Source organism: Doryrhamphus excisus, linkage group LG6 (genome assembly GCF_037039965.1).
Source record: "Doryrhamphus excisus strain RoL-2023G ecotype Guam linkage group LG6, RoL_Dexc_Guam_v1.1, whole genome shotgun sequence".
Lineage (NCBI taxonomy): Eukaryota > Metazoa > Chordata > Actinopteri > Syngnathiformes > Syngnathidae > Doryrhamphus > Doryrhamphus excisus.
The window spans coordinates 9,285,507-9,308,719 of NC_136362.1; the positions used below are offsets into that span (position 1 = coordinate 9,285,507).

At 37.0% G+C, this 23,213-nt stretch overlaps 1 protein-coding gene across 8 annotated transcripts in view; it reads right to left on the bottom strand.

Moving 5' to 3' along the window:
* The window catches only part of carmil3 (capping protein regulator and myosin 1 linker 3), a 95,520-nt gene that overhangs the window by 35,147 nt on the left and 37,160 nt on the right, over positions 1-23,213 (bottom strand). For all 8 annotated transcript variants that reach the window (XM_078791370.1, XM_078791372.1, XM_078791374.1 and 5 more), the window contains exons 11-15: positions 21,954-22,048; positions 19,797-19,883; positions 14,751-14,860; positions 14,592-14,669; positions 5,810-5,886 (exon numbers count right to left, since the gene is read on the bottom strand). In XM_078791370.1, the coding sequence (XP_078647496.1) occupies positions 5,810-5,886; positions 14,592-14,669; positions 14,751-14,860; positions 19,797-19,883; positions 21,954-22,048 (447 nt within the window). The remainder of the gene's footprint in view (positions 1-5,809; positions 5,887-14,591; positions 14,670-14,750; positions 14,861-19,796; positions 19,884-21,953; positions 22,049-23,213) is intronic.

The following is a 23,213-nucleotide window of genomic DNA, read 5'->3' on the forward strand; positions in this document are numbered from 1 at the left end:
AAAGAGTTGAGTAAAAACAGAGTAAAAGATGCATTAAATACAATATCCAATATATTTTTATCATAATAATAAATTAAAATTACATTTATTATTATTATATAATAATAAATTAAAATTAAATGTACTATTATTATCACATATTTAAACATTTTTAGCGACTTAATAATAAATAATAATAAATTACAATAATTACAATAAAAATCCAATACATTTTTATCATAATAATAAATTAAAATTACATTTATTATTATTACATAATAATAAATTAAAATTACATTTATTATTATTATCACATATTTATAAAATTTTAGCGACTTAATAAATAATACATTTTATTTGTATAGTGCTTTTCAGAGTACTCAAAGAGTTGAGTAAAAACAGAGTAAAAGATACATTCGAATACTATATCCAATACATTTTTATCATGATAATGATAATAAATTAAAATAATATGCATTATTATTATATAATAATAATAAATTAAATGTATTATTATTATATAATATTAAATTAAAATAACATTAATTTATTAATTATTATCACATATTTATACATTTTTAGAGACTTAATAATAAATAATCATAATACATTTTATTTGTGTAGCGCTTTTCAGAGTACTCAAAGAGTTGAGTAAAAACAGAGTAAAAGATGCATTCAAATACAATATCCAAACAATCATTCAGAGCTAAAACAATGCTAAAAGCGGGGGTCGATTTCTGGTGAATGTGATGTTTTACTTTCATACAAAATAAAATATTGCAAATTAGCAGGACTGCTGTGATCTACAAAATATGTAATTAAAAGCCGACAAATAAAAAGAAATAGAATTGTGGGGTAAAACGTAGCGAGTGAAGGTGATAAACAGCTTAGCGAGGGAAGGTCAGGGTGCTACGTTAAAGCTGCTGACACAAGCTTGCATCGCGAGACGACGGCTCATCTTTGACCCATTTGTATTAATTAGCGCTGCGTCTATCAAGCCTCTGCAGATATTGCATAAGCGAATAACCGCATCACTCTTTCGTACAACACGCCCTCCGGGGAGCCGCGTCAGCAACATGTTTGCGTGTGACGAGCCATTGTTTCTTCTAAGTGGCACAGATGCAGTCAGTGTGTATGATGGCTGACAAAGGGTCGTAAAAAAGGTGCTCGTTACATATTCATGAGCTACAGTCAAGCGTTTCTTATCAGCTTTGTGGCTCCATGTTGTCAAGTGAGCATCACGACAGTCTGGCCGGCGGCATGGAGCCAACATGTAATACCAGCGAGCCTGGAGCGCATGACAGAAAAGTAAATTATGTAATATGTGTGTGTGTGTGTGTGTGGGGGGAAGGGGGGGTTGTTGGCTGGCGAGAGATTATGTTAGCGATTAGGTAAGAAATAATATACAGTGGATCCCCTCGCAGTCGTGATTCAGCATTCATGGCCTTGTTTTGGTTCAGAAAAAAAAACAAAAAACTAAATATGTCCAATTTTTTTTTGTTTTTAATTTTATTTTTTGATTTTGACATTTGACATTTACGGCAATGAGTGATATGCTTCAGATGAACGGTGAAGGAAACGGCATTGCAATGGAATTGGAGTTAAAAACATGACCTCGCTGTTGAAAAGAATCCACCTTCAAAATAAAGTTTAAGTTTGAGAATCTCCATGTACTCTTAAAAAAAAAAAAAAAAGACACATATTTGTTTTAATTTTTGTGTTTTTTTTTTTTACTGGGTGGAATACATTAAAGTAATATCTATAAAAGCAATATTAATTTGATAAATGTACTGCAAAAAAGGTCAGTAAGGATAATTCATAATGCCGCCTACAGAGAACATACTAACTCCTTATTTATAAAATCACAAATACTTCAACTTGCTGATATAGTTCATCTTCAAACAGCTAAAATAATGTTTTAATAAAAACTAAACTACCTGGGGGCCACTGAAGCTAGGGTCTGGGCAAGGCTGGGCCGCATCCCCCCCCCCCAAAAAGAACGCATTTATTAAAAACAGAAAAATACACAAACTTTTTCAGTGCTTTGGTTCCGATTTTCTACAATAAAAGCTCTGATAAAACATTCCACTGTTCTCAAATATCTTACTTTTTATTTTTCTGCACAAAATAAGATGAAAAATAAATAAACAAATCAAGAATAAAGAAAATCAATCAGTAATAAATAAATATAATAATAATAATAATAAAACGGCAAATAATAAAAACTTAATTAACCACATATAGTTGGTGGGTAGACAAATTATTTTTTCCAGATTAAAATGAACAAAGCATTATTAGAGCCCTGTAGACATGACAAAACACGACTATAGTCACATTTATACTTTTTTTTATTTACAACATATTGCGCAACTGCAGGGTCTTGAGACACATGCTAACTCGCAAACTAGAGAGCTAGCGACCTAAACGGTAGCCTTCAAGTTACTTCCTTTAAAGTTAAATAGCCAAAAACTTACCACTTCCACACGGATAGGGAGGATAACTATTAACAGTTATTTAACCTTTAACATGAACATTAATCAAACGTAATAATTTTTTCTGGGTACATGATACCATACGGCATCCATATCAAACTTGCGCGGGCCGCACTAACATTAAACTTTCATATCAAGGCGGGGGCCTCAAAGTAGTGTCCTGCGGGCCACATATGGCCCGCGGGCCGCGTGTTTGAGACCTCTGCTTTAATGGGAATAAGTAGCCTTTTTTCACTACCTGGCTTTGCAGAAGCCAGGCCACAGATACTCTGGAGGGTTCTGCAAAACCTAAACGACCTAAACGGTAGCCTTCAAGTTACTTCCTTTAAAGTTAAAAAAACTTACCACTTCCACACGGGTAGGGAGGATAACTATTAACAGTTATTTAACCTTTAACATGAACATTAATCAAACGTAATCATTTTTTCTGGGTACATGATACCATACAGCATCCATATCAAACTAACATTAAACTTTCATATCAAGGCAGGGGCCTCAAACTAGTGTCTTGCGGGCCACATTTGGCCCGCGGGCCGCCTGTTTGAGACCCCTGACATAAGAGATGATACCAGAAATCTAACACAAGAGGAAGGTTAAAAAAAATGAGTAGAACGGCGCCCAATGACACAAAGATGAGCAAAACTGTACAAACGTGGTAGTTTAACAATTTTTTAAAAATAAATAAAGCGACACGTACGAACGTCCAGTTCAACTCCAGTCATGTAGCGGAGGTCAAATGCCTTTTTTTTTCCCCCCACTGCGGTTTCACCTTCTCTTGATCAGGCAGACATTAAAACACGGAAAGACTGAAAATGAATTTCCCATTTTCCACCTTCATCCAAAGACCCGCAGCAACATTTAATAGGTTCTACCTTGGCCCGTTCTCCGCCACTCTGCATCATTACTGCTGAAAGGCTGGCTGAGATGAAGTTATTTATTGGTTATTAAAACAAGCGCTGGATTTCTACACAAGCCAAAGAAAATTTGTTCAATACTTTTTTAATTTGAGTGAAGGCATTTCGCACAGACACGGGTCTTTATATTGTGTTTTATATTCATTATTAAAAACACATAGTTGCGAACATTCCGATGAATTCAATATCTGAATATACCCGTAATTAAATTACAACGTGCAGCAAAAGTTTGTTTCAGCACTGAACTCCACACTTTGACCTAAAAAAGGATGGTAGAGTGGCAGAAGAGGGCAGAAAAAGCGTCAGATGCCCATTTCTACCACAGAACCAACCAATAACTAATAACTTTATAGCTATAAAAAAAGTCAAAATTATGAAGATTAAAACTCCTCATTGTGAGATAAAAAAAATTCAATTATGATTTTAAAAATCATAATTACCAGATAAACTGGCAAAATTACAAATTCAAAAGAAAGTCATAATAATGATATAAGAAAGTTATATTAATAATAATAATTATTATATATTATTATATCATATATTATTATTATTATATTAAAATTATTATTATTATTATTAGACTTATATAGTCAAATAAACGATCACATTAGATAAAAAGTCAAAATTATGAGATAAATCCTAATTATGAGATAAGAAAGTTCTAATTTTAAGATACAAAGTCAAAATTATGAGTTAGAATTATGACCTAAAAGTCTAAATTACGACATTAAAACCTCATTATGACATTATTGTTATTAGACTTATAAAGTCAGAATTAGGAACTAAAAAGTCAAAAGAATTAGTTAAAAAAATAAACGATCACAGATAAAAAGTCGAAATTATGAGATAAATATAAATAATTATGAATTATAATTCTAAGATACAAAGTCAAAATTATGAGTTATAATCATGACCTAAAAAGTCTAAATCATGACATTAAAACCTCATTATGACATTATTATTGATTATGAGATAAAATGACAAAACTATGAGATTAAAAACTCATGCGATAGTCATAATTATGAGATATGAAAGTTATCATACATTTAAAAAAAAAATCGTACTTATAAAACTCGGAATTATAAGAGTCATAATTGTGAGATAAAATGACAAAATAAGATGTAATTGGGGAATGTCATAATTATAAGCTAGACACAAGAGCACTAAATTCATCACACAGCAACTTAACACTATATAAATATGCAAACATTTCTCAATATGGGTTTAAAATAACACCAACAAGTTTTCCCATAAGGCATTGTGTCTGGGCAACACATTCATTGGGGTGCTGCATTGACATCAGCTTCCTCTGGCTTTGGGCTCTGAGTCCCATGGCTCCCTCTGGTGGACAGAGGCATTTTCCATGCTTCCTATCGGAACACTATCGGAACGGCCATGTTAAACTCATATTGATACATGTTTGTATATTTCTGATGTATAACTTTTGAGTGTTAGTTGCTGTGCGATGAGCTTATTTAATGTTTGCAAGATGAAACCGTGAGTCTGACTCGTGTCATTTTTTTTTAAAGAACACGTTTCTAACAGCACTAAATTCATCACACAGCAACTTAATACTATATAAATATGCAAACATTTCTCAATATGGGTTTAAAATAACACCAACAAGTTTTCCCATAAGGCATTGTGTCTGGGCAACACATTCATTGGGCTGCTGCATTGACATCAGCTTCCTCTGGCTTTGAGCTCTGAGTCCCATGGCTCCCTCTGGTGGACAGAGGCATTTTCCATGCTTCCTATCGGAACACTATCGAAACGGGCATGTTAAACTCATATTGATACATGTTTGTATATTTCTGATGTATAACTTTTGAGTGTTAGTTGCTGTGCGATGAGCTTAATTAATGTTTGCAAGATGAAACCGTGAGTCTGACTCGTGTCATTTTTTTTTTAAAGAACACGTTTCTAACAGCACTAAATTCATCACACAGCAACTTAATACTATATAAATATACAAACCTTTCTCAATATGAGTTTAAAATAGCTAAAACAAGTTTTCCCATAAGACATTGTGTCTGGGCAACACATTCATTGGGGTGCTGCATTGACATCAGCTTCCTCTGGCTTTGGGCTCTGAGTCCCATGGCTCCCTCTGGTGGACAGAAGCAGTCATTTTCCATGCTTCCTATACTCTTAATGAAATGGTTCTCAAACGAAATGCATTATCGGAACACTTTAGGTTTTTTTGCCATGTTAAACTCATATTGATACATATTTGTATATTTCTGATTTACACTTAGCAAAGTGTAAACAGAAACAGTAACAGACTGGAAGTCTCGCATACAAAGACGACCGCTTGGCAACGAGCGATGTTTGTGCATCCGACTCATGCTGCAATGCCATCCGAACACAGCTTTTTGCCCGAGTGAGAAGAAAAGCAAAAAATAAGAGTTGAACACCACCCACCTGTGCGAGAAGCAGTTCTTGGATAGGTTCAGATAGGAAAGGTCGGCACAGCAACCTCGAAGCAACGCTCCAAACAACTAGGAGAGGAGAGGGAAAGCATCAGAGAAAAGTTTGTAGCTTGTGTTCGTTTTTTTTTTTCCATTAAATATTTCAGGCAGACATTTTTAGGCGCAATTATTAAAAAAAAATACACTTAAAAATATTATGTAAATACATATACATTTTGTAAATGGGGGCTATTACTTTGTTAAAAAAATAATACAAAATTATAATAATAAATAAATAATTATAATTAATTTTTTAATTTATTTTAAATTATTATTTTAATTATTTTAAAAGCGGTAGAGAATGAATGAATGAATGAATAATACAATTATTTTGAATTATTTTAAATTATTATTTACATTATTTTAAATAAAAAAATATTTTATATTCATATCAAGGCGGGGACCTCAAACTAGTGTCCTGCGGGCCACATTTGGCCCGCGGGCCGCGTGCTTGAGACCCCTGATGTAAGGGTATGTGCGCAATATCACTTAAGGATACACAGTCCCCTTCACCTCAATAATCCTTCCCAGACTGATATATACAAATATACAGACAGCAAAAAGTGGATAGAATTATTTCAATCTGATTTATTAAGACGAATGACTTCATCTAAAGCGGTAATATAATCTAAACATTGCCATCTCTCATTGGAAAAATGCAATAACTTAAATGAAATCCAGTAAATGAGTCACTATGCTCTTCAATGATTAAAATTGCCTCCTGAAAAATTGAAAAATACAATATGCATTCCTTCATTCACTTTGTACCGCTTATCTTGTTCAACGTCTGGAAGATTTGGACTGCGTTTGATGGGTTTAATCATTCTTGCATTACCTGTTACTATTTTTGGTTGAAAAATAGAAATATCCTTTTTTTTTTAAAGCACAACTACTATGACTGTATTTTAGGCAAAACAGTGAATAACTCATTAAACAGATGATGCAATTCAATGTTCAAATGTAGCAGGACTTAAAACTTGAGTCCAACTAAAGTAAAAGCTAATTTAAAAGCATAGTGGTTAGCGTGCAGGCCTCACAGCTAGGAGACCCGAGTTCAATTCCACTCTCGGCCATCTCTGTGTGGATTTTGCATGTTCTCCCCGTGCATGCGTGGGTTTTCTACGGGTACATTAAATAATATGAAATAATACTATAGTCGGTTGCACGGTGGTCTAGTGGTTAGCGTGCAGGCCTCACAGCTAGGAGACCCGAGTTCAATTCCACTCTCGGCCATCTCTGTGTGGATTTTGCATGTTCTCCCCGTGCATGTGTGGGTTTTCTACTGGTACTCCGGTTTCCTCCCACATTCCAAAAACATGCTAGGCTAATTAGCGACTCCAAATTGTCCTTAGGTCCTTAGTCAGTGTCTCTAGATTATATCAAATATTCCCCATCACACTCAGACCTCACTGAATGAGAAAGGAAATGTTTTTTTTTTTTTTACAGGTTTTTTTTTTTAAGTGACTCCTGAGATAATGAGGAGTGATCAAGAGGAAGGGCGAACGTGACTGACTTAGCCAAGGCTAGCACACAAAGCAAAGTATAAATAAGGACAGCAGTGCAGACTCACATTTGTCAAACTAAAGTTAAGGCCTATCCACAAGGGATTATTCCGAGTTTTTGTTTTGGTTGAAAAAAAATTGCGCCTATACTTTTAAAGAACACGTTTCTAACAGCACTAAATTCATCACACAGCAACTTAATACTATATAAATATACAAACATTTCTAAATATGAGTTTAAAATAACAAAAATAACATTTTAAAGTTTTCCCATATGGCATTGTGTCTGGGGCTTATACACTGAAAATGTCAAAACCCGGGCATGGTTATCGGACAGGTGATGTCATTGCTTTTAAAAAAAACAGCATTTCGGCCGTCTATACGATCAAAGTCAAGCTTTGAAGTTTTTTGTCCCACCCATAAAAATCATTCATATTCACCCATATTCAGTGCCATCCATCCCACAAATGAACTAATCAAGCATCCTTGGTACATACAAACAGGTTAAAAGTACCGTAGATCATATTCATAATTCAATCCAGCAGAGCGTCATTAAAACAACTGTGTCTCAAAGACAATTTGGATGAAGGATAAATGACAATTAGGAAAAACCCTGTGAGGGGAATAGTAAAGACAGAAGAAAATTGTATTGTTGGATTATTCCTGCAGAATAGAGGTGTCCAAAGTGCCCCCCCGAGGGCCATTTGCAGGAATAAAATTTAAATCCATCCAACCATACACTTATCTTCTACCTCTTATCTGAGGTCTGGTTTCGAAATGGGTGGGGGGGGGGGTGTCCAACCCTTTTAGCAGGCCGGGAACAACCCATGGTCGTTAATTCTTTCAACTGTGAAATAACCGAGTCAAAAAGTCTAGCTATTGATTTTATTTGGAGCGGATACAAGCAATTGCAATGGCAGCGTTGGAGAGAACGGTCAGCCCAATAGCCAAGGTCTAGTAAGGTCCCAGCAACCTCTAAAGTCAAACAGCTGCTGTGGCGGCGGTCCCAATTAACAAGAAACTTCCTGTTAAGGAAGCATAAACAACAACATGCACTAACTGAAACTATGTTTGTGTGATATTAATTAAAAAGGACAATTTTGAACGCAGGGTTCAATTCCACCCTCGGCCATCTCTGTGTGGAGTTTGCATGTTCTCCTCGTGCATGCGTGGGTTTTCTCTGGGTACTCCGGTTTCCTCCCACATTCCAAAAACATGCTAGGTTAATTAGCGACTCCAAATTGTCCATAGGTATGAATGTGAGTGTGAATGGTTGTTTGTCTATATGTGCCCTGTGATTGGCTGGCTCACACGAAAAATGGTTGTTTGTCTATATGTGCCCTGGGATTGGCTGGCTCGCCCGAAGAATGGTTGTTTGTCTATATGTGCTCTGTGATTGGCTGGCTCGCCCGAAAAATGGTTGTTTGTCTATATGTGCATTGTGATTGGCTGGCTCGCCCGAAGAACGGTTGTTTGTCAATATGTGCCCTGTGATTGGCTGGCTCGCCCGAAAAATGGTTGTTTGTCTATATGTGCTCTGTGATTGGCTGGCTCGCCCGAAAAATGGTTGTTTGTCTATATGTGCTCTGTGATTGGCTGGCTCGCCCGAAGAACGGTTGTTTGTCTATATGTGCCCTGTGATTGGTTGGCTCGCCCGAAGAATGGTTGTTTGTCAATATGTGCCCTGTGATTGGCTGGCTCGCCCGAAAAATGGTTGTTTGTCTATATGTGCCCTGGGATTGGCTGGCTCGCCCGAAGAATGGTTGTTTGTCTATATGTGCCCTGTGATTAGCCGGCTCGCCTGAAAAATGGTTGTTTGTCTATATGTGCCCTGTGATTAGCCGGCTCGCCCGAAAAATGGTTGTTTGTCTATATGTGCCCTGGGATTGGCTGGCTCGCCCGAAGAACAGTTGTTTGTCTATATGTGCCCTGTGATTAGCTGGCTCGCCCGAAAAATGGTTGTTGGTCTATATGTGCATTGTGATTGGCTGGCTCGCCCGAAGAACGGTTGTTTGTCTATATGTGCTCTGTGATTGGCTGGCTCGCCCGAAAAATGGTTGTTTGTCTATATGTGCATTGTGATTGGCTGGCTCGCCCGAAGAACGGTTGTTTGTCAATATGTGCCCTGTGATTGGCTGGCTCGCCCGAAAAATGGTTGTTTGTCAATATGTGCCCTGTGATTGGCTGGCTCGCCCGAAAAATGGTTGTTTGTCTATATGTGCCCTGTGATTGGCTGGCTCGCCCGAAAAATGGTTGTTTGTCTATATGTGCCCTGTGATTGGCTGGCTCGCCCGAAAAATGGTTGTTTGTCTATATGTGCATTGTGATTGGCTGGCTCGCCCGAAGAACAGTTGTTTGTCTATATGTGCCCTGTGATTGGCTGGCCACCAGTCCAGGGTGTACACTGCCTCTACCCGAAGACAGCTGGGATAGGCTCCAGCACCCCCCCACAACCCTTGTGAGGATAAGCGGTAGAAAATGAATGAATGAATTAATTTTGAACGCTTCTGTTCTACAACAAATCACTTAAGTGGTGTGTCAGTCATACAAAACACAGAGGGGGGGGGTAAAGTTAAAAAATCTGAATGAAATATTAAATACCGTTTGACCACTCCCCCCCCCAATATGAAAAAAACACCATAAGACGTAAGAATTTGTCTCCCTCCAGTAGTCGAGTCCCGCGCTTATAAAAGCTTTCAAGGCGCACTAAACAGTCGGACGGGTGGGGATGCGTGGATGTAATTATTTTAGTTGAAAGACTCATAAACTGGGTGCAAAAGGTGTATGACTCATCTCTTATTCCCATTAAAAACAAGTGCACCTTGACGTGGAGCTATTTGGATGACCGATTCAGCAAATTGCAGAAATGAACGGTTTTGTGCTGAGCGGACACTTTTTTGCTTGTCCGAATATATCAAAGGCTAAACTGTAACTGCATTTCCCCTCAGCCCCCCCCCCCCCCCCCCCTCTGTCCTGTTAGGTAACTGCAGTTGATGTCGTTTAAATCATGTGGAATATTTTCTGCTAGGATTGACTTTGTGGGGGGGGGCCTTAAATGTGAATTATTAAAAATAACAATGTGACCCATGCTGGAATAAAATGATGGCTCGATTAAATGAAACAGAAGCTACTAAATCAGTGGGGGGAAAATGTTTTGATTCGAGGGCTGCATTGCTTTAAAAAAAAATTATGGGGGGGCCAGACTATATATTTTACACATAACAGTCCACCTGGAAGTATTATATCTGTAAAAGTGTGTGTGTTGGGTCCCTTTTTTTCCAGGAGCACTTTGTAAACAGCAGACCACATCAAATAACAGGGGGGGGGGGGGGGCTGGAGCCTATCCCAGCTGTCTTCGGGCGAGAGACGGGGTACACCCTGGACTGGTCGCCAGCCAATCACAGGGCACATATAGACAAACAACCATTCACACTCACATTCATACCTATGGACAATTTGGAGTCGCTAATTAACCTAGCATGTTTTTGGAATGTGGGAGGAAACCGGAAAACCCAGGCATGCACGGGGAGAACATGCAAACTCCACACAGAGATGGCAGAGGGTGGAATTGAACTCGGGTCTCCTACTTGTGAGGTCTGTGCATTAACCACTCGACCGCCGTGCAGCCCGGCCAGGTTGTATGTTAAGTTTAAATTCAATACTTTGGAAAGAACGGGCGGGCCGTATTCAAACACTTGGCGGGCCGGATGTGGCCCCCGGGCCGTAGTTTGCCCACCATTGTACTAAATCGTTACTATTTTTCCACCCATCCATTTTCTATGTCGCCAGCCAATCCCAGGGCACATATAGACAAACAACCATTCACACTCACATTCATACCTATGGACAATTTGGAGTCGCTAATTAACCTAGCATGTTTTTGGAATGTGGGAGGAAACCGGAGTACCGGGAGAAAACCCACGCATGCACGGGGAGAACATGCAAACTCCACACAGAGATGGCCGAGGGTGGAATTGAACCCTGATCTCCTAGCTGTGAGGTCTAGGTGCCAAATGTATAAATGTGCAAATATACCAGTGTACAGTGACAGTTATGATGTCACTACCAACAGCACTAAATTCATCACATAGCAACTTAACACCCAAAAGGTGCACCTGATACAAACGTGTATCATGTACACCCTGGACTGGTGGCCAGCCAATCACAGGGCACATATAGACAAACAACCATTCACACTCACATTCATACCTATGGACAATTTGGAGTCGCTAATTAACCTAGCATGTTTTTGGAACCCTATTTTTGTTTTCTGAAAATATTTCCAATTTCTGCTGTGTGCACTGCTGGTATGGAACAGATAACGAGACATAGTTGAACCCCCTACCTGTTGGCCCACTTTAAACCGCGCCATTGACACTCAAGTTTTTGTAGGCCACTGACGCTAATACTTTGCCTTGCAGCAAGATAATATACAAGCTACATGATATGACCGATTCCAACGCATATTGCGGCCCGCACACCCACCAAAATGGTAAAAACAATGTCAAAAAGTGCAGGTTGCCCTCTACTGCCTTATTATTATTATTGCTTCCTGAAACGAGCAGCACATACATTATGTTCATATCTTCCCCTTATGGGGGCCACATGCACCGAAGACATCATCAGTTATTAGTGAATATGCTCTCCCACGTAGAGTAGAGGGCATGATCATTATTCAACGCACCGCCCGATTTCTTCCAAACTATTGCATACATACTGTAGAACCAGGAGGTTTCCCATACACTCATTTACTATGACATTTGCACCGCCACAGCAAGCATTATCTGGTCGTCCTTGCTCACAAACATAAAGTATTATAATAAGAATGTCTGTGTGATAGAGTAGAGTAGATGGCATCAGACTTTACAATAAAAACCATAATGTAACAGGTAAGTACATAAACACGCAGCAACAATGAACTACCATTGGATAAAGGTAAAGAAGTAACCACAAACCTTAAGTGTTATCTACAAAGCGCCCGCAAAGCATGCTGGGTACAACTCCATAATAGATGTAAAATGACCTTTGCAAGAATAAATTATATTGATGTGATTTATCTTAAGTGTTATCTACAAAGTGCCCGCAAAGCATGCTGGGTAAAACTCCATAATACATGTAAAATTAACTTTGCAAGAATAAGTTATAGTGATGTCATTTATCTTAAGTGTTATCTACAAAGTGCCCACAAAGCATGCTGGGTGCAACTCCATAATAGTTGTAAAATGACCTTTGCAAGAATAAATTATATTGATGTCATTTATCTTCATGTTCTATTTGGACCAAAATGTTGTGTTGCTGCTGGATGTTCACTATATCGTGTGATATCACAGTATCATTCAGCTCACTTTTAAGTGTTATCTACAAAGTGCCCGCAAGGCATGCTGGGTACAACATCATAATAGATGTAAAATTAACTTTGCAATAATAAATTATATTGATATCATTTATCTTAAGTGTTATCTACAAATTGCCCGCAAAGCATGCTGGGTGCAACTCCATAATAGATGTAAAATGACCTTTGCAAGAATAAATTATATTGATGTGATTTATCTTAAGTGTTATCTACAAAGTGCCCGCAAGGCATGCTGGGTACAACTCCATAATAGATGTAAAATGACCTTTGCAAGAATAAATTATATTGATGTCATTTATCTTAAGTGTTATCTACAAAGTGCCTGCAAGGCATGCTGGGTACAACTCCATAATAGATGTAAAATGACCTTTGCAAGAATAAATTATATTGATGTCATTTATCTTCATGTTCTATTTGGACCAAAATGTTGTGTTGCTGCTGGATGTTCACCATATTGTGTGCTATCACAGTATCATTCAGCTTACCTGCAATTGCACCGTGCGTAGTTCTGTGGTAGCTCACCTTTAAGTGTTATCTACAAAGTGCCCGCAAGGCATGCTGGGTACAACTCCATAATAGATGTAAAATGACCTTTGCAAGAATAAATTATATTGATGTCATTTATCTTAAGTGTTATCTACAAAGCGCCCGCAAGGCATGCTGGGTACAACTCCATAATATATGTAAAATTAACTTTGCAATAATAAATTATATTGATGTCATTTATCTTAAGTGTTATCTACAAAGTGCCCGCAAGGCATGCTGGGTACAACTCCATAATATATGTAAAATTAACTTTGCAATAATAAATTATATTGATGTCATTTATCTTCATGTTCTATTTAAAGCGTCACTGTACCAAAATGTTGTGTTGCTGCTGGATGTTCACGGTATCGTGTGATATCACAGTATCATTCAGCTTACCTGCAATTGCACTGTGCGTAGTTCTGTGGTAGCTCACCTTTTAAGTGTTATCTACAAAGTGCCCGCAAGGCATGCTGGGTACAACTCCATAATAGATGTAAAATGACCTTTGCAAGAATAAATTATATTGTTGTCATTTATTTTCATTTTCTATTTAAAGTGTCACTGTACCAAAACGTCGTGCTGCTGCTGGATGTTCACTGTATCGTGTGATATCACAGTATCATTCAGCAATTGCAATTTCACTGCAATTGCACTGTGTGTAGTTCTGTGGTAGCTCACCTTAAGTGTTATCCAGAAAGTGCCCGCAAGGCATGCTGGGTACAACTCCATAATAGATGTAAAATGAGCTTTGCAAGAATAAATTATATTGATGTCATTTATCTTAAGTGTTAGCTACAAAGTGCAGATGCGTACAGTGACACGTCTGCCCAATAGAAGTTCGATGTCAGGGGTTCGTTGCAACAACGACTTGGAAGACTGATGAGGGACTTGGGCATGCATCAGCTCACAATCTCTACGCCAGGCCATTAGGACAATATTTAAGGCGGCACAGAAGAGTAGTGGTTATGGCTGAAGAAGAGAGATCCTTATTGGTCTCCCAGAATCCACCACTGAGCCGACTGGATTCGTGGCGGGCAACGAGGTGTAAGTTTGGTTCGGTGGAGGACGACGCTTCTACTGTGCACTTAAAATGATTTTATCTTCACAACCTCCGTATTACGAATCTCGAAAAAGGATACGCTAACGCAACAAGACATCATTTTATCTCGATGACCCACAAGCTAAATTTAGACGCAACTCAGACAATAGCGTCCCTGTGAGGTGATGCCATCTCTGAAGAAGACATGATGCGCATAACTTCTCTAATGAATGTGTTTTGGTTTTTTTTGTGCGATGCTGATTTGTATTCTGAAAATGAGTTCAAACAACGTGTGCCTGGTGAGGGTACGAACCGAGTCCACTGTGCAGTCCGTTCCAGACAAGTCCAAATGGACCAGACAGTTAGGCTGGGCGAGGAACAAGTAGAGATTCTGCAAAAACAAAACAAAAAAACGTTCAAGTCGGCATACAAATGCTTGGAAGGTAAAAATGTATCGATGCATGATACTCACTGTGGCATCCTCGCCTGAGAGAACCCCGGGGTTTTTACTCAAGTCCAAGTGTAGCAGAGAGTTGGAGTAATCATCACTTGAGCACAACGCCTGCGAGAGAGACACCACACCTGCCGAGGGATAAGGAAGAGGATGGGGTTGGACGTGATTTTAAATACTATCGAAAGTCATTCATTTTCTACCACAAGGGTCGCTGGAGCCTATCCTAGCTGTCTTCCAGCGAGAGGCGGGGTACACCCTGGACTGGTGGCCAGCCAATCACAGGACACATATAGACAAACAACCATTCACACTCACATTCATACCTATGGACAATTTGGAGTCGCTAATTAACCTAGCATGTTTTTGGAATGTGGGAGGAAACCGGAGTACTCGAAGAAAACACGCAAACTCCACACAGACATGGCAAAGGGTGGAATTGAACTCAGGTCTCCTAGCTGTGCGGTCTGTGCGCTGACCACTCGACCACTGTGCAGCCCAGTGCAAAATCAAAGTAATACAAATAAGTTTTATGCAGTATTTACAGCTGCATGCATGTTTATTGCACGGTTTATTGCACAGTTTCCGTACCAGTGTACAGTGACAATTATGACGTCGTCACTACCAACAGCACTAAATTCATCACATAGCAACTTAACACCCAAAAGGTGTACCCGATACAAACCTGATACCAGACTGGTGGCCAGCCAATCACAGGGCACATATAGACAAACAACCATTCACACTCACATTCATACCTATGGACAATTTGGAGTCGCTAATTAACCTAGCATGTTTTTGGAATGTGGGAGGAAACCGGAGAGAACATGCAAACTCCACACAGACATGGCCTAGGGTGGAATTGAACCCTGGTCTCCTAACTGTGAGGTCTGCGCGCTAACCACACGACCGCCGTGCAGCCCAGAAGGGAAACATTTAGATTAAAAAAAAAAATAACTAAAAAGATTTTTGGGGCAGAAACTGAATTGCGAATATGCGGCGATCCGCTATACCCACTTTTGCCACCGAGTTATCTCAAAATCATCGTTTAGGCCCGACTCCGCAATTAACAAACAATCCAGTAACAGAGAAAGAAAAGAAAGCTTTGTGCCACTAAATAATCCATCAGGGACTGTTGAGCTCTTCTGGCAGGCTAATATTAAACCCCTTTTTTGGATGAGGCCCACCAATGTCATTACAATCATCACACACACACACACACACACACTAGTGCAAGATATAGCCTGCTAATTGGGATAAATGCATTCATATACATATATACATATACTACATATACCACAAGGAATAAAAATAACCAAACATCTCATTTATATTGATTTTAGAAAATATACCTGGGTAATATTTTCTCAGAATTCACTAACAAAGAACATGAAAAGCTTAAAAAAAAAATGAAATCCTACTATATTCCTTTGACAACAGACCCGCATATCACATCTACTTAGCCGGAATTTCATTTTAGGATGGTTCTCTGGATTTTGGGAAGACGCCACTGCATGTGGCGCTCTGAAGTGGGCAAAGCGCTAATCTTTTCATCCCTAATTTGCAGCAATTCGCAGGGAAATGAGGGGAAGCGGGGAAAGGGCGTCTAATCTCTTCCCCCATCTATCAGCCGCTTGTCTCGTCTGGAAGGAGAGATTTAGAGGCCATCCGGAATGTTTGACATTGACGAGTTTATGAGGGGGACAGGGACTTCACGAAACATCTTTACAGACGGTGGAGGATCGGAGGGAGAAACCTTGATACATTAAAAAAAATTAAAAATAGAACCAATATATAATGAATCAAGCTATTTGTGGTTGAATACAGCCTACTATTAGTAAAAAATGCATATTTTTAAGACATTAAAAATTAAATATTTTTTTAAATATTTAAATATTAAATATTTTAAATATATTTTAAATATATTTTAAATATATTTTAAATATATTTTAAATATATTTTAAATTATTTTTTATAAAGTATTAAATATTTTTAAGCATAAAAATGTCTAAATAAAGTAAAAACGCAAACATCAGGCATCATTTTTTAAAAATATTTAAATATTTTAAATATATTTTAAACTTATTTTAAATATATTTTTAATATATTTTTTTATAAAGTATTAAATATTTTTAAGCATAAAATGTCTAAATAAAGTAAAAAGCAAACATCAGGCATAATTTTTTAAAATATTTAAATATTTTTAAATATTTTAAATATATTTTAAACTTATTTTAAATATATTTTAAATATATTTTTTATAAAGTATTAGATATTTTTAAGTATAAAAATGTCTAAATAAAGTAAACGTAAACATCAAGCATAATTTTTTAAAATATTTAAATATTTTTAAATATTTTAAATATATTTTTTATAAAATATTAAATATTTTTAAGCATGAAAATGTCTAAATAAAGTAAAACGCAAACATCAGGTATATTTTTTAAAAATATTTAAATATTTTTAAACATTTTAAATATATTTTAAATATATTTTTTATGAAATATTAAATATTTTTAAGCATAAAAATGTCTAAATAAAGTAAAACGCAAACATCAGGCATAATTTTTTAAAATATTTAAATATTTTTAAATATTTTAAATATATTTTTTATAAAATATTAAATATTTTTAAGCATAAAAATGTCTAAATAAAGTAAAACGCAAACATCAGGCATAATTTTTTAAAATATTTAAATATTTTTAAATATTTTAAATATATTTTTTATAAAATATTAAATATTTTTAAGCATAAAAATGTCTAAATAAAGTAAAACGCAAACATCAGGCATAATTTTTAAAAATATTTTTAAACATTTTAAATATATTTTACATATATTTTTTATGAAATATTAAATATTTTTAAGCTTAAAAATGTCTAAATAAAGTAAAACGCAAACATCAGGCATCTGGAAGGCGTTTTTATATGTTGTATACAAACTGGTCACTAGGTGTCAGTAATGTTAACATAACATTCGGTGAGACAAACGGCATCAAATCTGACCAAGAGGCTTTTATTGCAGGTTTTGATGATCTCACAACAGGCACAATAATCCCCAAAAAGGGCTTCTATGAAACCTCCTGGGGACACCGGCATGGAGCGTGCCCAAACCTGTTTTTGAAGTGACTGAGAATAACAATGCAGCTAGTCATTATTGAGTCCTATTTAGCCTATTTCTCTTTGTTTGTTTGCAATAAAATGCATTTATTCAAACAACCATTCACACTCACATTCATACCTATGGACAATTTGGAGTCGCTAATTAACCTAGCATGTTTTTGGAATGTGGGAGGAAACCGGAGTACCCAGAGAAAACATGCAAACTCCACACAGACATGGCAAAGGGTGGAATTGAACTCGGGTCTCCTAGCTGTGCGGCCTGTGCGCTGACCACTCGACCACTGTGCAGCCCAGTGCAAAATCAAAGTAATACAAATAAGTTTTATTAGTTTAGTTTTTTTATAAGGGGGAGAACATGCAAACTCCACACAGACATGCACAAGAGGGGAATCGAACATGGGTCTCCTTGCTGAAACCCTGTATATGTTATATTCATTTATTCATTTTCTAACCGCTTATCCTCATGAGGGTCACAGGGGATGCTGGAGCCTATCCCAGCTGTATTCAGGTAAGAGGCGGGGTACACCATGGACCGGTGGCCAGCCAATCACAGGGCACATATAGACAAACAACCATTCACACTCACATTCATACCTATGGACAATTTGGAGTCGCTAATTAACCTAGCATGTTTTTGTGGGAATGTGGGAGGAAACCGGAGTACCCGGAGAAAACCGTAAAACTGTATGAGTTTGTTTGCAATAAATTGCAATAAATATCGGGGGTTGGGGGGGGGGTGGCAGCACCACAGCAGCTGACAGGAAGAGGCTATACAAGGTGATTAAAGAGGCCAGGTCTGTCCTGGGATGTCCTCTGGAACAGGTGGAGGAGGAGGTGAGCAAGGGGAGGACGAGAGCCAAGATGTCCTCCATGATGAAGGAAGACTCCCACCCCCTCCAACACTGAGGTGTTCCATTACTGACAGGATGATGCATCCTGCGAGTGTGTGAAGGAGAGATATCGCAGGTCTTTCTTTCCTTGTAGCTTGCAGACTGTATCATATAAATAATATACAGAAACTGTGCAATAAACCGTGCAATAAACATGCATGTAGCTGTAAATACTGTATAGAACTTATTTGTATTACTTTGATTTTGCACTGGGCTGCACGGCGGATGAGTGGTTTGCGCGTAGGTCTCACAGCTAGTAGACCCGAGTTTGATTCCACCCTCTGCATGTTCTCCCTGTGCATGCGTGGGTTTTTTCCAGGTACTCCGGTTTCCTCCCACATTCCAAAAACATGCTAGGTTAATTAGCGACAAATTGTCCATAGGTATGAATGTGAGTGTGAATGGTTGTTTGTCTATATGTGCCCTGTGATTGGCTGGCAACCAGTCTAGTATCAGGTTTGTATCAGGTGTTAAGTTGCTATGTGATGAATTTAGTGCTGTTGGTAGTGACAACATCATAACTGTCACTGTACACTGGTATATTTACACATTTACACATTTGCCACCGAGACCTCACAACTTGGAGACCCAAGTTCAATTCCACCCTCAGCCATCTCTGTGTGGAGTTTGCATGTTCTCCCCGTGCATGCGTGGGTTTTCTCCGGGTACTCCGGTTTCCTCCCACATTCCAAAAAACATGCTAGGTTAATTAGCGACTCCAAATTGTCCATAGGTATGAATGTGAGTGTGAATGGTTGTTTGTCTATATGTGCCCTGTGATTGGCTGGCCACCAGTCCAGGGTGTACCCTGCCTCTTGCCTGAAGACAGCTGGGATAGACTCCAGCACCCCCGCAACACCGAAAATGAATGATTGAATGATTTTGCACTTTCTATTATTCCCTTGTGGCAGCACTAAAAGGCCTATCTTATCTTACCTGGAACCTTTTTTAGATCCAACAGTGCAAAACGTTAATTCTTGCATTTTTTTTTCAACTGGTCTTAAAATCAGGAGTGATCGGGAGTGTAAGTGTCTGACCAACAGTAAGTGCTTCTTACCCTTGGAGGACAAGGAGGTCTTGGAGAGATTCAGGAGGCGGAGGCCCTTGTTGAGCCGACACACTTGTTGGATAAGGTTGGCGACTCCTGGTGTCAAGTGTGGGGGGGGGGGGGGGGGGGTAAATAAACATGTTAAAACTTATTGCCTGTGATAGGAAGCAATGACTAAGTAAGTATAAGTCGCACAAATGCATAATTAGGTAGAAAAAAACATACATAAGTCGCACTGGAGTATAAGTCGCATTTATTTTCCAAACTACTTGAACTACCAAAACAGACATTACATTATCTCGGAAGGCAAGTTCTAACATTAATAAAATAATAGAGAACAGACTGAATAGATGTAAGATATGCTAACACAATAGTTAGCATAGCTACACAAAAAATAAACATGAACAGAAAAGGTGTCCAGTGTTTATGTAACATAAACAGTTTTATCATATATAAGTCGCTCTGGAGTATAAGTGGCAGGAACAGCCAACCTATGAAAAATAGTCCGGAAAATACGGTAATCAACAACTATTTTGGTAATAATTAATCATTTTTTCATATAATATTCATAAATTAATTTAAAAAAATAAACGAACATTAACAGTTTTTTCATTTATAAGTCGCTCTGGAGTATAAGTGGCAGGAACAGCCAACCTATGAAAAAAAGTGTGACTTATAGTCCGGAAAATACTGTAATCAACAACTATTTTGGTAATAATGAATCCTTTTTTCATATAATATTCATAAATTAATCAAAAAATGAACGATTAAAAAACAGCTTTTTCATTCATAAGTCGCTCTGCAGTATAAGTGGCAGGAACAGCCAACCTATGAAAAAAAAGTGTGACTTATAGTCTGGAAATTACGGTAATCGACAACTATTTTGGTAATAATTAATAATTTTTTCATATAATATTCATAAATTTATCAAAAAATAAATGACTATGAACATTTTTTTCATTTATAAGTCACTCTGGAAAAAAATTAAATTCCATGGCAAAAAAATATTAAGAGTTAACAAATACACATTTTGTATTTTTTTGAATGAAAAATATAATATAATAATATAATAAATATAAAATATAAAATATAAAATATAAAATATAAAATATAAAATATAAAATATAAAATATAAAATATAAAATATAAAATATAAAATATAAAATATAAAATATAAAATATAAAATATAAAATATAAAATATAATAAATAAATATAAAAATAAAACAATTATAATAACACAAATTCAATAATAATGTTAATTACAAAAATCGTCAACCTCAGTTGAAAAATAACATTTTTTAACATTTTTTTCATTTATAAGTCACTCTGGAAAAAAATTAAATTCCATGGCAAAAAAATATTAACAGTTAACAAATACACATTTTGTATTTTTTTGAATGAAAAATATAATAAAATATAAAATATAAAATATAAAATATAAAATATAAAATATAAAATATAAAATATAAAATATAAAATATAAAATAATATAATAAAATATAATAAATAAATATAAAAATAAAACTATTATAATAACACAAATTCAATAATAATATTAATTACAAAAATCGTCAACCTCAGTTGAAAAATAAAACAAATACTTTTTTCATGTAATATTCATCAATTAATCGAAAAAATAAATGATTAAAATTAATGTTTTTTTTTTTATAACCGTCACAGCCCACATGTGGTAAAAAAATGGATGAAATGGCAGCAGATAAGACAAAAAAAAGGGACTCTGATGGATTTATTTTGTGAAAAGAAAGCAACTGGCACCCTCCATTAATGAAGTACTTTATGAAAAGAGCAACCCACACACTTTTTTGCTGCTAAATTGTAGCCTCACTCCACACGCATTCAAAACTAAAGCAAACCCGCTTGAAGGCAACAAACAAACAAAAATACAAAAATACACAATGCCACGGACTCAAACAGACAAGCCTGCATCGCTATAAGATTATGTAAGTATTCACTCCTTCATCACGCTACACGCTACACGCTACACACCCACACACCAACTCTCATGTGAAGAGTGATCTGGAATTCTTCAAAAGCAACCAAAAGTCGAGATGAAGCAAGAGATCAGAGATGACACGAAAGTGCGTGAGGGTGAGAAGGAGGAGGAGGAGGAGGAGGAGGAGGAGGAGGAAGCTCAGGCCGATACCTTGGTTGTCGAGCGTGTTGTGAGCCAGGTTGAGAGAGTGAATCATGGAGGCTGGGTTCTCTGAGAGGGCGGATGCCATTTTCTGGGGAAAATCCCTGGAGAGAAAAAAAAAATTCAGTTAATTCCACGGAAAAACAAAACTTTCTTGATTAACTACGGTGAAGGGGGAATTAATTAACTGCGATGTTGAAATAATACTCTAGTAATACTCTCAAGGAATGTTTACTTCGACGCCGGTATTGTGATGCCATGACGCTCTTCCTTTAAAACACTGAATAATTGACGGCTAATAATTAAATCCGTTTTGCCGCAATTGTTTCAAAACAATTCCGGTGTTCATAACGACGTTCAATACATGAATTGATTAATTACTACCACATCTCTAATTCTAATATGAAGACATCAAGAATGATTCAATTGGACGGAAAGAATTTTTGAACAGATTCTGTTTAAAAATGTCTGTAATATTTTGCAAAATATTACGTCTGTTTTGCGGAGAACTCATTAACAAATCAGCATCATTTCCCATTCCCTTTAAAAAGGCAGACGTGTTCAAGAATTGATTCCGCTCCGACTGATTCGATGGCATTGAAGCTCTGAACCGACTACAATCACAGTCGGAAGCGAACGCACATAGAGTAAATACTGAAAAAATGTATTTTCTAAAGATCTGATTAAAAAAAAAATCTGATTAATTGAAAAAAATAATCGACCGATTAATCATTCATTTTCATTCATTCAATTAACCAAGCATGTTTGAATGAATTAATGAAATTATTCATTATAATAATCAAAAGTGAGTTGCACGGTGGTCTAGTGGTTAGCGTGCAGGCCTCACAGCTAGGAGACCCGAGTTCAATTCCAGCCTCGGCCATCTCTGTGTGGAGTTTGCATGTTCTCCCCGTGCATGCGTGGGTTTTCGCCGGGTGCATTAAATAATATGAAATAATAATATAGTCGGTTGCGCGGTGATCGAGTGGTTAGCGCGCAGGCCTCACAGCTAGGAGACCAAAGTTCAATTCCACTCTCGGCCATCTCTGTGTGGAGTTTTGCATGTTCTCCCCGTGCATGCGTGGGTTTTCTCCGGGTACTCCGGTTTCCTCCCACATTCCAAAAACATGCTAGGTTAATTAGCGACTCCAAATTGTCCAAACATACGTAGATAAGTTTCAGGGAAATATCAGTTCCCGACTAAAAAAAAAAAAGACAAAACATTTCAAGCATAATTGGCACAATTTGTTTGCTTTTGTGCTCAAATAT